This window comes from Musca domestica, unplaced genomic scaffold (assembly GCF_030504385.1).
Source record: "Musca domestica strain aabys unplaced genomic scaffold, Musca_domestica.polishedcontigs.V.1.1 6, whole genome shotgun sequence".
Lineage (NCBI taxonomy): Eukaryota > Metazoa > Arthropoda > Insecta > Diptera > Muscidae > Musca > Musca domestica.
In genome coordinates, this window is record NW_026712363.1 from 17,763,036 (window position 1) to 17,776,208 (window position 13,173).

A 13,173-nucleotide genomic window follows, 5' to 3' on the forward strand; every position below is an offset into this window, starting at 1 on the left:
ATGTAGCTAAAATCATCAAAGTATAGAATATAGGGAGGTACCGTTATATCGGAGCTGTGCGAAAACCTGAACCTGCGTAGACAATTTTTTTTCATATTCTGTAGCATCCATTACGAACTTCAAATACGACATTTCAAACAACTTCGGTGAGTATTGTACCTAAACTCGTCAAAATACCGAATATAGGTAGGTACTGGTATATGGGGCCTATACGAAGACCTGGACCTGCATAGACAATTTTCTGACACAGACTAGAGTTTCCATTACGAACTCTAAATGCGTAATTTGAAACAATTTTGGTGAATAATGTCGCTAAAATCACCAAAATACCGAATTTAGGGAGGTACCGTTATTTGGGGGCTATACGAAGACGTGGACCTGCACAGACAATTTTCTGTCTTAGGCTGTAGTATCCATTTCGAACTTCAACTTTGAAAGAATTCCGGTGAATAATGTCGCTAAAATCATCAAAATACCGAATATCGGGAGGTACCGTTATATGGGGGCTATATGAAAACGTCGACCTACATGGCCCATTTACGAACTTAACCTGCCTACTGGAAAAATAAACCTGTGTGCAAAATTTTAGCCTTGTATCTCAATTCGTTCAAAAGATAGCGTGATTAAAACAGACAGACGGACAGACAGACGGACATCGCTAAATCGACTTAGAATTTTACGCTGATCAAGAATATATATACTTTGTTGGGTCTGACATGAGTATTTCGAGGAGTTACAAGCGGAATGGCAAAGTTAATATACCCTCCATAGTATGGTGGAGGGTATAAAAATATATTTAAATAATCGAACATCGGCAAGGGTATACATCTGTCGGCGAAACGACTGATACTTTTTAACTTGTTTTTTATTGTATATATTTAGGCGCTTTCCAGAATTTTATGCTTAACATTTACCGGATAAGTATTGTTCCTATATGGTATATAGCATAGCGTTTTTTTAAAGGATAAAAATTGTTGTGAACTCAAAACATAATGTATATACTGGCCTTTACATGACCTAACCCACTGTGTTTCAGTTTAAGCGGGAAAGCGGCGAAAAATTGCTATACGTTCGCTGTTCTCATTTACATTCATTCATCTTTTTTAGCTTATGCTAATTTGCTGCGACTCGTGTGGAAGGAAATGTAAGGCAACGACCACAGAAAACAAAAAAAAAAATGGAAAAGAGCCATCACAGCGCTTAAGTAAGTGTAGTTTATGGTGTTGAGACCATACTCGTACATACATATATTTTGAGAGCAAAAAGTTAAGTGGCTGAAATATAGCATACTTTAGGGGGATGACTGAGTGTGTGTCTGTCTGTTGCTGCTGTTCTAAGTATGCCAAAATTATATTCTATGTGACATCACAAGAATTTCGATATACGAAATAGTGGGAGAATAGAATATACAAAATTTATATGGTTGTAAATGGGTTTGTATGGATATGTTTATGCTACATGACTGTATAACGTGTCTTCAGAATATTTTTCATTAGTCATTTATAATGGCGGACATAGAGTGAGAGAAAGAGAGTGTGTTCCATGAGTGGGGTTCCATGTGTCATTGCTATTGAAAGCATTTACTTTTAATGATCTCTATAGACCAAAGGTTGACTTTGCTTCATTTACAATTCCCCAGTCACGATAGTTGGCAATGGTTGCAGAAATACGTGTGTGTATGTGTGCAGCTTTCATAGCCCTTTCTCCATAATGGGAAAATTTAAGAGAGCTGCAGAGAAAAGTTTTCCCGAAACATCATTAATAACAAAACGAAATTTATGGAACATTTTTTTTTTTGGTTATAATCTAATAAATCAGCATAATTAGCTTGAACTCGTAAGAGCTGCTGACACTGAAAGCTGCAATGGCGAAAAATGGGGTTAAAATTTTAGAAAAAGTGTCGGAAAGTTAGCAAAAGTTATATGGCTAAATGACGTTTAGTTTAAAATCATTTGGTAATATTTTAACGCCTTGGGATAGGCAATAGTTTGTCAGAGTTCTTAAAAAATATATGTAAATTCATCTTAATATATGTTAAATTTGAATGTAATTTGAAAACAAGTTAACCATTTAAAGAGCTCATAAGTTGGAGTAAGGTTTTAAAAGTGACAAAGTGACAAGTTAAATTATTTTGGCATTTCCAAATATGTTTAAAACATTTGACATCTGGTGCAGAGGAAGAATAACAAAAAGACCCCACAGTATGTCAAAATTTAAAAAAAAAAACACGAAGTAAAAGTCAAAAAAAAAAAAAAAAAACGGGCGGGGCCGACTATATGATACCCTACACCACTATGCATATTTAGTAGAGCTCCCGTAACAAAAGAATTGTTTTCAAGTAGATCACATCACCTATCAACATTTGGCTACTGAGGAGTTATAGTTTGGTTTCACAGGGAACTGAAATACGGCAGGCATATGAAATTCTGCATCGATTTTACTAAATTTGACGGAGAGATTTTAATCTATTATAGCAAATAACATTGCCATAGAGTGCATGATACCACTTCGTGAAGGATTATATTAAAAAAAGATACATCGGAGCCGAGTTCCATAAAATGGAAACCTACCTCCCGAGATTCCCTCCATTTGAGCTGATATTAGCCATTATTTGCACGATAAACTATGAAATCGGATTAAAGATATATATGGGAGCTATATCCAAATCTGAACCGACCTTGATAAAATTTGACAAAAGTACTTAAATATTGTTGTGGAGTGCATATTACGCATTTGAGCGACTTTAATACCAAATCGGATGAAACATATACAGGGTGAGTTGAAAAAAATGCAACCAACTTCAGACTGCTGTCATTTCTAAGCCACTGGTACGACAGTTGTTAAAATTATTCCAGTGACAGCTCATTATATTATTTAAAAGCGTATAGAAGCATTTTGGATGAGAATTTTCCTGAAAAAAGTTATTCGTGATGGAATTCAAGCGTGATAGTCTGATTTCTTTATATTTGCCTGGAAAACCACAAGTGGCTATTGTTAGAGCACTCCAGCATTTAAATGTGAATAAATCTTTTGGGTCTCGTACCATCGCTCGTTACCGTGATACTGATAGCGTAGCCCGACGTCAAGGGTGTGGACGAAAGAAAACAGCAATATCAGCAAAAATGGTTCAAAAAGTAAAGAAGCGACTTGATCGAAACCCGCGTCGCAGTGGCCGAAAATGGCTCGTGAGCTGAATATATCGCAATATTCAATTCGGCAAATATTGAGAAATGAACTCGGGGTAAAGCCATTGAAATTCAAAAAACGTACAAGAACTTACACCGCAACAGAAAGAAAATAGACTCAAAGAGCCAAAGAGTTGCTTCGCTTGGCCGAAAGTGGTGAACTGTCGAATTTGGGTTTCTCCGATGAGAAAACATTCGCTGTCCAGTAGTTCGTAAACAAACAAAAAAACGTGTTCACGTGTTCGGTGCCCACCAGAGCTCAAGCGCCGGTCATGGTGATGATGTGGACAGCCATAACAGCCGATGGTCGCTCTCCGCTCGTATTAATCGACCGTGGCATTAGAATAAATGCCGAATATTATCGCGAAAATATTCTGGAGGGTGTATTAAAGCCCTGGGCACGCAAACATTTTGGCCGCAAACCTTGGACATTCCAACAGGACTCAGCACCATCGCACCTAGGAATGGTTACAAAATGTGGTTCCTCGCTTCATTTCCAGCGAACAATGACCACCAAAATCTCCGGATACCAATCCGTTGGACTATTTTGTCTGGAGTATTTTGGAAAGCAAGGCTGGCACTAAAAATACTAAAGTGTCAATCACATCAAGCAAATGCTTCGCTGGGAATGGTCCAAAATACCGCAGAGCAACATTTGGGCAACGTGTGACGGCTTCATTGACTGTTTGAAGGTCATAATTCGTGCCAAAGGTGACCAATTTGAACAAATCTAAACTTATTCTAAAATGTTATGCTATTTCAGAAATGTTTTGCTTTCATTCGATTAAAATTTGAGAAAACGTGTAAAAATTATGACCTTTGACTTTGTTGCAGTTTTTTATGTCACCCTGTATATGGGAGTTATGGCTATATCTGAACCGATTTTTTTCGAATTCAATGTACTTGCTTCCAGACTGAATTCGGTCGGATGTGTCCAAATTCAGGTCATTTGGACTGATGTTGGCCATTTAGTGCACAATTAATCGATTGAAGCTATATATGCGAGTTATACCCAAATCTGAACCGGTCTTGATACAATTTGGTAGAAGTATTTCTTGGCTATATCTGACATCTGATACCAAGCATCATTCTTTTGGGGTGCCTATTACAAATATGGGGGACTTAAACACCAAATCGGATGAAACCTAGCCTAGGAGCTATAGCTATATCTGAAGCGGTTTTCGATCTACTTGCTTCTAGATTGAATTTGTTTGGATATAATTCAGGTCATTTGATATTGACTGCGCACATAACCCAAAATAAGTTGAAGATATATAGGGAGCTATATTCAAATCTGATCCGATCTCGATAAAATTTTAAAGAGAGGTAATTCTGGGCTGTATCTGATATCTGGTACCAAATATCATTGTCGTCGAATACATATTACGAATGTGAGAGACCTAAACACCAAATCGGATGAGCTATAGCTATATCTGAACCGATTTTCAAATTTGATGTACTTACTGTTAGGGTCGGATGTGCCAAAATTCAGGTCATTTGGATTGATGTGGACCATTTGGTGCACAACTAACCCTAATTCGGTTGAATCTATATGGGAGCTATATCTAAATATTATCCGATTATCACCAATTTATATAGGGTTCATCCTTGGGCCAAACAAATATTGTTTGGAAAATTTCATTTTAATCGGATAATAAATGCGATCTGCATTTTTTCACAAAAATACATAGACAGACGGACGGACGGACTGACATGCATAAATCGACTCAGAAAGTGATTCTATGAAGATCCTCAAAAATAACAATGGGTCTATCTCGCTTCCTTCTCCATGTTACAAACAAATGCGTAAAGATATAATATCCTTACCACTCTGTGGTGTAGGGTATAAAAATAAAATTCTTCACTCTTCATTTACCAAAAAGTAATATTCCATCCCCCCATCCTTGGCTATATTGTCTCATTCATACAATTTGTTTATTTATAGCATACTGTTAGGCTAAAATTAAAATTGCAAAAATCCCAATTATTTTATTCAAATGCCTTGCCATTTAAAAAAAAACTCTATTACAACAATTGATGATTACATCTCATCGAAGCAGAATACTAATTGAATGTATTCTAAATTAAATATTTTCTAATTCACAAACAGACACTTCAGGGTTTCTTAATGTCATTCTATTGTTGTGTTCGGTTAGTTTAATCTACCGACAATTCATCAAGGCTTCAACAAATTGAAAATTGTTGGGGATTTGTGTATTTTTTATTTAATTTTCTAAAAATAAAACAATACAAATTTATCTGCTAAGAAAAATATCCGGAACGTAGTGGGAAAGACAACAAAATGAATGAATGAACAAATTTCTACTAATTGTCAAAGTTCGTTTGTGGAAAAAAAGAAAATAACAAATTTAGTTAGTTGTTTATGTGTGTGTGTGTATATTTGTGGACGCTTGTCTGACCCAATATTTGTGCACGTTTTTTGTTTTTTTCGGCCAGTAAGTTAGTCGAAAGCGAAGAAAGAAAAAAAAATACCATATGTCTTTGAGCTGTTATTGCCTTGATTAGGGACAATAACAACTATGCAAATATATATTTGCTCAATAAATTTAATGAAGTATGTTTTTAGGCACGTTTCTTTTTTGGTAAGTTTTAAAATAAACTTCTGGGAGATTGGAGGGAAAAGTTGTGTGGGTTCCTGTATAGAGAAAAAACTTGTAAAACTTTTTAAATTTAAAGAGCAAAAAATTTTAAATTTGTAGAATCTTGCAGGTACGGAAACAGAGCGATTGTGCTCGAAGTAAAGTACCGTTAGAAATTTGTTCTCTGACATACTAAGCATGATGCTAGCGCACGCAACGATAAGGTAAAGTGCCACCAATTCATTAGAGCTCGATTCGAATCTCCTAAACTTTTATTAGAGTTGGGTGTCCCACAAGATATGCCCTTTGTCTGTGCGTTCGATAACTTTCGAGGGGAGTATTCGTTTTGGTCCAAACTTGGCACATCGTAGCATTTTTATCAAACTTAGATCGAGTTCGGAGATGGGTAATATCCCATCACTTCTTCTACCACCTCACCTCACCAAAAGTTCAACATTTTCCCAGAAAATAATTTACCTTATAGAACAAGATAGGATAACCTGCAAACTTTGCAAATCTCAATAATTTAAGTAGTGCTGGACCAGTTGTGAAAGTGATGAACATCAGCCCACACCATCAAATGGACATGTTTTTGAATAATTATAACTTGTATATGTAAAATGTATCTTCAAATTCCGCACATCTTAATATTTCTACCGAAGCAAGGTCTGATATAAATAACGGATAGAACGGACCACTCCTTCTGGTATCTCCCGTACCACTGGTCAAAATTTGGAATAATTATAACTCTCATGAAACGCGAAATGATTATAAGATTCCTTTCACACTGGGCACACACCAATATTTCTATCAACGAAGAATTTGGTGTGAAGATGGGACATATCGGTCCACTTGTTCTAGTAGCCCACCTACAGGAGGTAAATTTTCAGAGAAATTAATTTATCTTTTAGAACAAGAAAATATCATTCAATTCTGTGTATACTCTGTAAATCCTCACATTTTTGTAGGTCAGGCTAGGACAATATCGGCTACTCCATCATGTATCTACACCACAAAGGGTCAAATATTTGAATAATTATAACTCTTACAAAATTTTAAATAAAAGTGCGATTGTCTTCAAATTTAGTACATATACATTTTTTCTACAAATACAGGATCTGGTATGAGAAAAGAGAAAGGGTCAAAATTTTGATTAACCATAAACCTCATAAAACGCGAAATGAGTATCTGATTCCTTTCAAGCTCGGCACTTACCAATATGTTCACAAGAGATCTTGTGTTAGTGACGACTGCATTTGGTATCTCGGTCACCACTTTCAAATCTTTGATTTTTTCAAATCAAATCAGTAATTTTTTCAAACTTGGTATATCTAAATATGTTTTTCAATCAGAGATCTGATGTGAATATGGAATTTGTCGGTACGCATTAGTTGGCACCTTACGAATATTTCAACTTTTTACGTTTCTCATATAAAATGAAGGAAGTAGTCCAAATCTGATATTGCAATATTTATACCTGACTAATGATTTATTTTAAAGAAAGCAAGAGATGGTGACGATACCTAGGATCTCTCTATTTTAAGTTTAAGGAAGAAACCACTAAGAAGGCTAGGTCATATGCCTGAAATATCTGCTGACAGACACTTGGTAATAAATCGCTCTCTTCGATTTAGCAATGTTCGTCCGACTGTGGAAATCACTCTACCTTCTGAACGAAATTAAGTAGGTTGAATTTTACTCAGATGTATTTTAGGCTATATAGTTTCACGTTTTGGTATAGCACCCATATAACTGTACCGCCTGATTTATGGTCTTTTGGTAGTTTTAGTCACAATTTTAGCCCGAATTCGATGTAAATTGGCAGTTTGGGTTCCCAGTATGTAGGAAATATCTTTGCATATAACTGTCTATATAAGTCAAAGTTTTGGCGCAGTTCTCATATAACTGTAACTCCAGATTATCAGTATTTTGATGATTTGGGTCACACTTTTTAATAGAATTATTTAAAATTTGGTATTTGGAGTTCGTAATGGGTACTACTTCCTATGACTGAAAATTTTCTGTACAGAGCAATGCCTTCATACACCAATATTTGTTTGTTAAAAAAAGACAAATTCAAAAGTATAAAAAACGTAATTATTGTAATACATTTATGCGTACACAAACAAATACCTCGGTCTACCAACGCGTGAATATGCCAGGAACAGCTGACCATGAGAAAAGAAGGAACATGCCAAATTTAGTCCGCATACACGAAGGGTTTGTCCTTGGGATTAATTAATTTTATAGCAAATGCCAAGCGTGCTGGAAACTGCAATCTTTTGAAGTTGAGTGGCATTTCTGTTGCAATTAGAGAATTCGAGGTAGCAGCATGCTTCCCCGTAACAATCCGTTCCTCAATAAAATTGTTGTACTGTTTTTTACTGTTAGCCTTATACCATTGCAAAGGCTTTGTGGGTCAAATCTTCTTAATAAAATCATATCCCTACTGAACCGATTTCAATACAATTTGAAAAAAAAAAATAGTTTAACGCCAAATTCCATCAAACCATCCATATTTCATTGAAATTGGAGGTATATAATGTGGTTAGTGCATCAAATTTGTGAAATCGCCCGAGAGTATATATATATATGGGAGCTATATCCAAATCTTAACAGATTTCTAATTAATTTGTCAAATTTATTATTGTAACCAAATACCACCACACATATTGAATTTCATTGGAATCGAACATAAACATCGTGTTTGAGGGATCAAATAAACGAAATCGGTCGAAAATATATATGGGACCTATTTCCAAATCTTTACCGATTTCAATATAATTTTGCAATTTTATTATTATACCATATTTAATCACTCAAGCCGAATTTCATTGGAATCGGGCATACGTATCGCGTTTGGTGCATCAAATATGTGAAATCGGCCGAAAATATATATGAGAGCTATATATCTGAAGCGATTTAAATATAATTTGATAAATAAATCATTAGACCAAATTCAATCACACATTCTGAATTTCATTTAAAATTGGACATACATATCGTGTTTGGTGCACCAAATACATGAAATCGACCGAAAATGTATATGGGAGCTATATCCAAATCTGAACCGATTTCAATATAATTTGACAATTTTATTTCCGGATCAAATCCCGCTACACATTCCAAATTTAATTGGAATCGAACATTCATATCGTGTTTGAGGCACCAAATCAACGAAATCGGTCGAAAATATATATGGGAGCTATATCCAAATCTGAACCGATTTCAATATAATTTGGCAAATTTATTTTTGTTCCAAATTCCGTTACGCGTTCCAAATTTGAAGACTGTATCTGTAATCGATGAAGAGATATATGCATATAAAATAAAAAATTTTGGGAGGTACCTCCGATTCTGATGCTATATCTCCAGTTCCAAGTGGAATTTCAAAAATGTATATAGCCTATGTTACTTTCAGGCGATGTTGGAGTATACATGGAAATTTTCAGGAAAATCTGTTCAGCGGTTTTCGAGGAAATTTCTTAAAGCTAGTTTATACATTATCCTAGAGACATACATTTAGTTGCATTTTTACTTTTATGTTAAACATTTTTATAGCATTATTTAAAACGGTTGTTACCACAATAATGTATATTATTTTATTTTTTATACCAGAGCACAGATTTATTCGGCAGTGCTCGAATAGTACGATTTTTATACGAAGTTTACTGTTCACTCTTTTGTTTTGTGTGGGAGCACTCCTGTTTCACTCTTGTTTGAAACATTATTGTGGGACTTAAAATGCTCGAAATATGGTAAGAGATAACTCTTCCAATGAAATGAGAGATTGAGAGTTGATCGTGTGCTCGTTCCTAATCGAGCGACATCGATTTTTTCTATTAAGTTTACAAATTGTGGGAAACGCCTGACAGTATACTTTAAAAATTGTAAATAAACATGAGAAATAGTCGCATTATATGTGACTGCAACATTATGTGAAAGATTCGATGTGTCTGCAAAATTTTAGCCTTCAATCTCAAATCATTCAAGCGTTTGCCTAAACATTGTTAAGTATTAACGCTAATAAAAAATATACAATTGGAAAACATTTTTACACACATACATTTTTAGTATTAAATCCTAGTTTCTCTTAAATATTGCATGGTACTACAATTTCCCTCAAATACTCTTTAAACTTCCACATTTAAAATCTTTTCCTAAACACTTCCCAGAATTTGTCTGAAATTCCTTCTCTTTTTTTTAAGAAATGTTCTTCCTTCTTTTTGTTATGCTATCCAAGTTCAAATATTTTACTTTCTTTGCACCCCCAAGGTTTCCTACCATTCTTATCTTGAACGAAAAAAAAAAAAACAGAAAATAACAAAAGAGAAAATATTTCATTCAATTCTCTGCTTACCTTGTAGTTGTTTTGTGGGCTTTGCTGCTGGGGCGGTCTCGGCGTCTGGGTGTGTGCGTCTTGCGTTGACTCTTTCTGAATTTACATTATTGTACAACATTTCTTGGAACTGGTACTGTCACTGACTACATCACCCGTAATGCCACTGAATTTATTTACACCACCACTGCTGCCGCTGGTGGTGGGTGTCGTTGTTGCCGTCCCCGTTCCAGCTCCGCTCGATGATGGATCGTGGTGATGCATTAAGCCATTGTAATCCATTAGGGCTGGATGTTGCAGACCGTTGTTGGACATGGGTTGTTGGGTATTCACCTGATGATCTAGCAGATGATTGTTGTTGTGATTGTTATTGTTGTTGTTATTGTTGGGATTATGAGTTGTCGAGTTGGCGGCTCCTAAAACAGAACCATTTTCACAATTATTGAAAACGCTAGAACGCGACAGAGAGCGTTGCTTTTTCAGATTGGCCAATGTTGTGGCATTTGCCAAATATTGTGGATTAGTGGAAGAGGAGGATATGGAGGCGGAGGACATAGCAGCAGATGGATCCATTGATTGAAGCTGTTGCTGGGTTGCGGACGACAAGTTATGAAGGCCATGACCATGAAGATGCATTTGTAGATGTTGTTGTTGTTGCTGTTGTTGATTATGATTATGATGATGTTGATGCAATTGTTGCTGTTGCTGTTGTAGATGATTGGAGGAGGTGTCTGCTCTCACCAAAACGTACATGCACACACACAGGCATATACATTCAAAATGTATATGTGTCCATTTGCAGTTGTTTGCAGGAACAGCAACAATCATAGCAACGGATATACAGGAGAAGGGTATTGGGGGTGGATTGGTACCCACCGCATTCATTGTGTTCCAAAAGCAGCATTGCAGAACAACAGTGCAGATTTTTGCATAATGAATTAGTGTTGGCATTGGTGGTGATTTGGGTAGTGGTGATGATGTTGTTGTATTTTGTTGTTGTAGTTGTGGTTGTAGTTGTTGATACATAATGCGATAATAATGAGTTGGCCAAGGCGACAGGACGACATTGCAGAACGCAAAACAGGAAAAATTGAAACGAAAAACGGAAATGAGAAACATAACAATGAAAGGACTACAATTATGTTACGCTATGATGCTGATGTTGATGATGATGTTTCAAAAAAGCTTATTGTTCAAATGAAAATATTATTACTAAAACGGTTCGGGGGTGGGAGAATAAGGAAATGGGAATTTTAACTACTATTTAACAGATGAATATGATAACAAAGTACAGTGGTGTTAAAATATAAGGGTACAGTGGTGTCCAAAGAAAATACTTGAATCATTTTAAATTGAAACCGTGATTTTCAAAACTCCAGGCAGAATTTTTCAAATATACAGGGTGAGATGAAAAAACTGTAACCAACTTCAGACTGCTGTCATTTCTAAGCCACTCGTCCGACAGCTGTTAACGTTATTCCAGTGACAGTCTACAAGCGTACAAAAGCATTTTGGCAAGAATTCTCCAGAAAAGGGGTTATTCGTGATGGAATTCAAGCGTGATAGTGTGATTTCTTTATAGTTGGCTGAAAACCACAAGCGGCAATCGTTAGAGTAATCCAGCATTTAAATGTGAATAAATCTTTTGTGTCTCGTACCATCGCTCGTTACCGTGATACTGATACGCTATCACGACGTCACCCGTCGGAACTCGCGTCTCAGTGGCCGAAAAATGACTAGTAAGCTGGACATATCGCAATATTTCATTCGGCAAATATTGAAAAATGAATTCGGGGTAAAGCCATTAAAATTTCAAAAAGTGCAAGAACTTACACCGTAGCCGAAAGAAAATAGACTCAAAAGAGCTAAAGAGTTGCTTCGTTTGGCCGAAAGTGGTGAACTGTCGAATTTGGGTTTCTCCGATGAGAAAACATTCGTTGTCCAGCAGTTCGTAGATAAGCAAAACCAGTAAAGAAAGTCTTAAAGTCGGGCGGGGCCGACTTTATGATGCCCTACACAACTTTGCTAACTTAGTAGAGCTGCGCATAACAAAAGTTTTTGTGGGAGAATTCAATCATACACGCTATGATTATAATTATAATTTAAAGTTCAAAGGACTAAATATGCCGAAGCATTTGTATCTTTTAAATTCGGACTTGTATTGCCCATTTGGTGCACAATTAATTTGAAATCGGATAAAAATATATATGGGAGCTATATCCAAATCTGAACCGATCTCGATAAAATTTAGCAAATGTATTTCTGAGCTGTACTTGATATATTTCCCCAAATATTGTTGTTACAGAGTGCATATTACGGCTGCGGAGGACAAAAGTAACAAATCGGATGAACAATATATATGGGAGCTATAGCTATATCTGAACCGATTTCGACCAAATTTGGCACACTTATTTTCTGGTCCAATCTCATCGTACGTGCAAAATTCCATACTATTCGGACAGATATTACACGTTTGGTGCACAATAAACGACAAATCGGACGAAGATATATATGGGAGCTATTTCAATAGGGTTCGTCCTTGGGCCAAACAAATGATTTGTGCAAAATTTCATATGGATAGGGCAATAAATGCGAACTGTACTTTGTTTACAAAAATACATGGACAGACGGACGGACGGACATGCATAAATCGACGCAGAATGTGATTCTATGCAGATCATCAAAAGGAACTATGGGTCTATCTCGTTTCCTTTTGCCTGTTACAAACAAATGCACAAAGACATAATACCCTGACCACCTTGTGGTGTAGGGTATAATGATCGCGTTTACTTGCCAAAGAGGTCAGCTGAATATGTGCACCTTTGGTTGGCCACCAGAGTTCCAGCCCCGGCCATGGTGATGGTGTGGCCCGCCATAACAGCTTTGGCATCTGAATAAATGCCGAATATTATCGCGAAAATATTCTGGAGGGCGTATTAAAGCTTTGGGCACGCACGCCAAGAATGTTTACAAAATGAGGTTCCTCGCTTCATTTCCAGCGCACAGTGACCACCAAAATCTCTGGATACCAATCTGTTGGGCTATTTTG

The 13,173-nt window shown here is 36.2% G+C and overlaps 1 protein-coding gene across 4 annotated transcripts in view; it reads right to left on the reverse strand.

The window, feature by feature from the left end:
- The window catches only part of LOC101890867 (protein phosphatase 1 regulatory subunit 16A), a 315,099-nt gene that overhangs the window by 19,233 nt on the left and 282,693 nt on the right, over positions 1 to 13,173 (reverse strand). For 3 of the 4 annotated variants that reach the window (XM_011297335.3, XM_059129049.1, XM_059129048.1), the window contains one exon: positions 10,146 to 10,855. In XM_011297335.3, the coding sequence (XP_011295637.2) occupies positions 10,227 to 10,855 (629 nt within the window). In that variant the 3' untranslated portion in view covers positions 10,146 to 10,226. The remainder of the gene's footprint in view (positions 1 to 10,145; positions 10,856 to 13,173) is intronic. The other variant, XM_005176219.4, reaches the window with a different exon arrangement.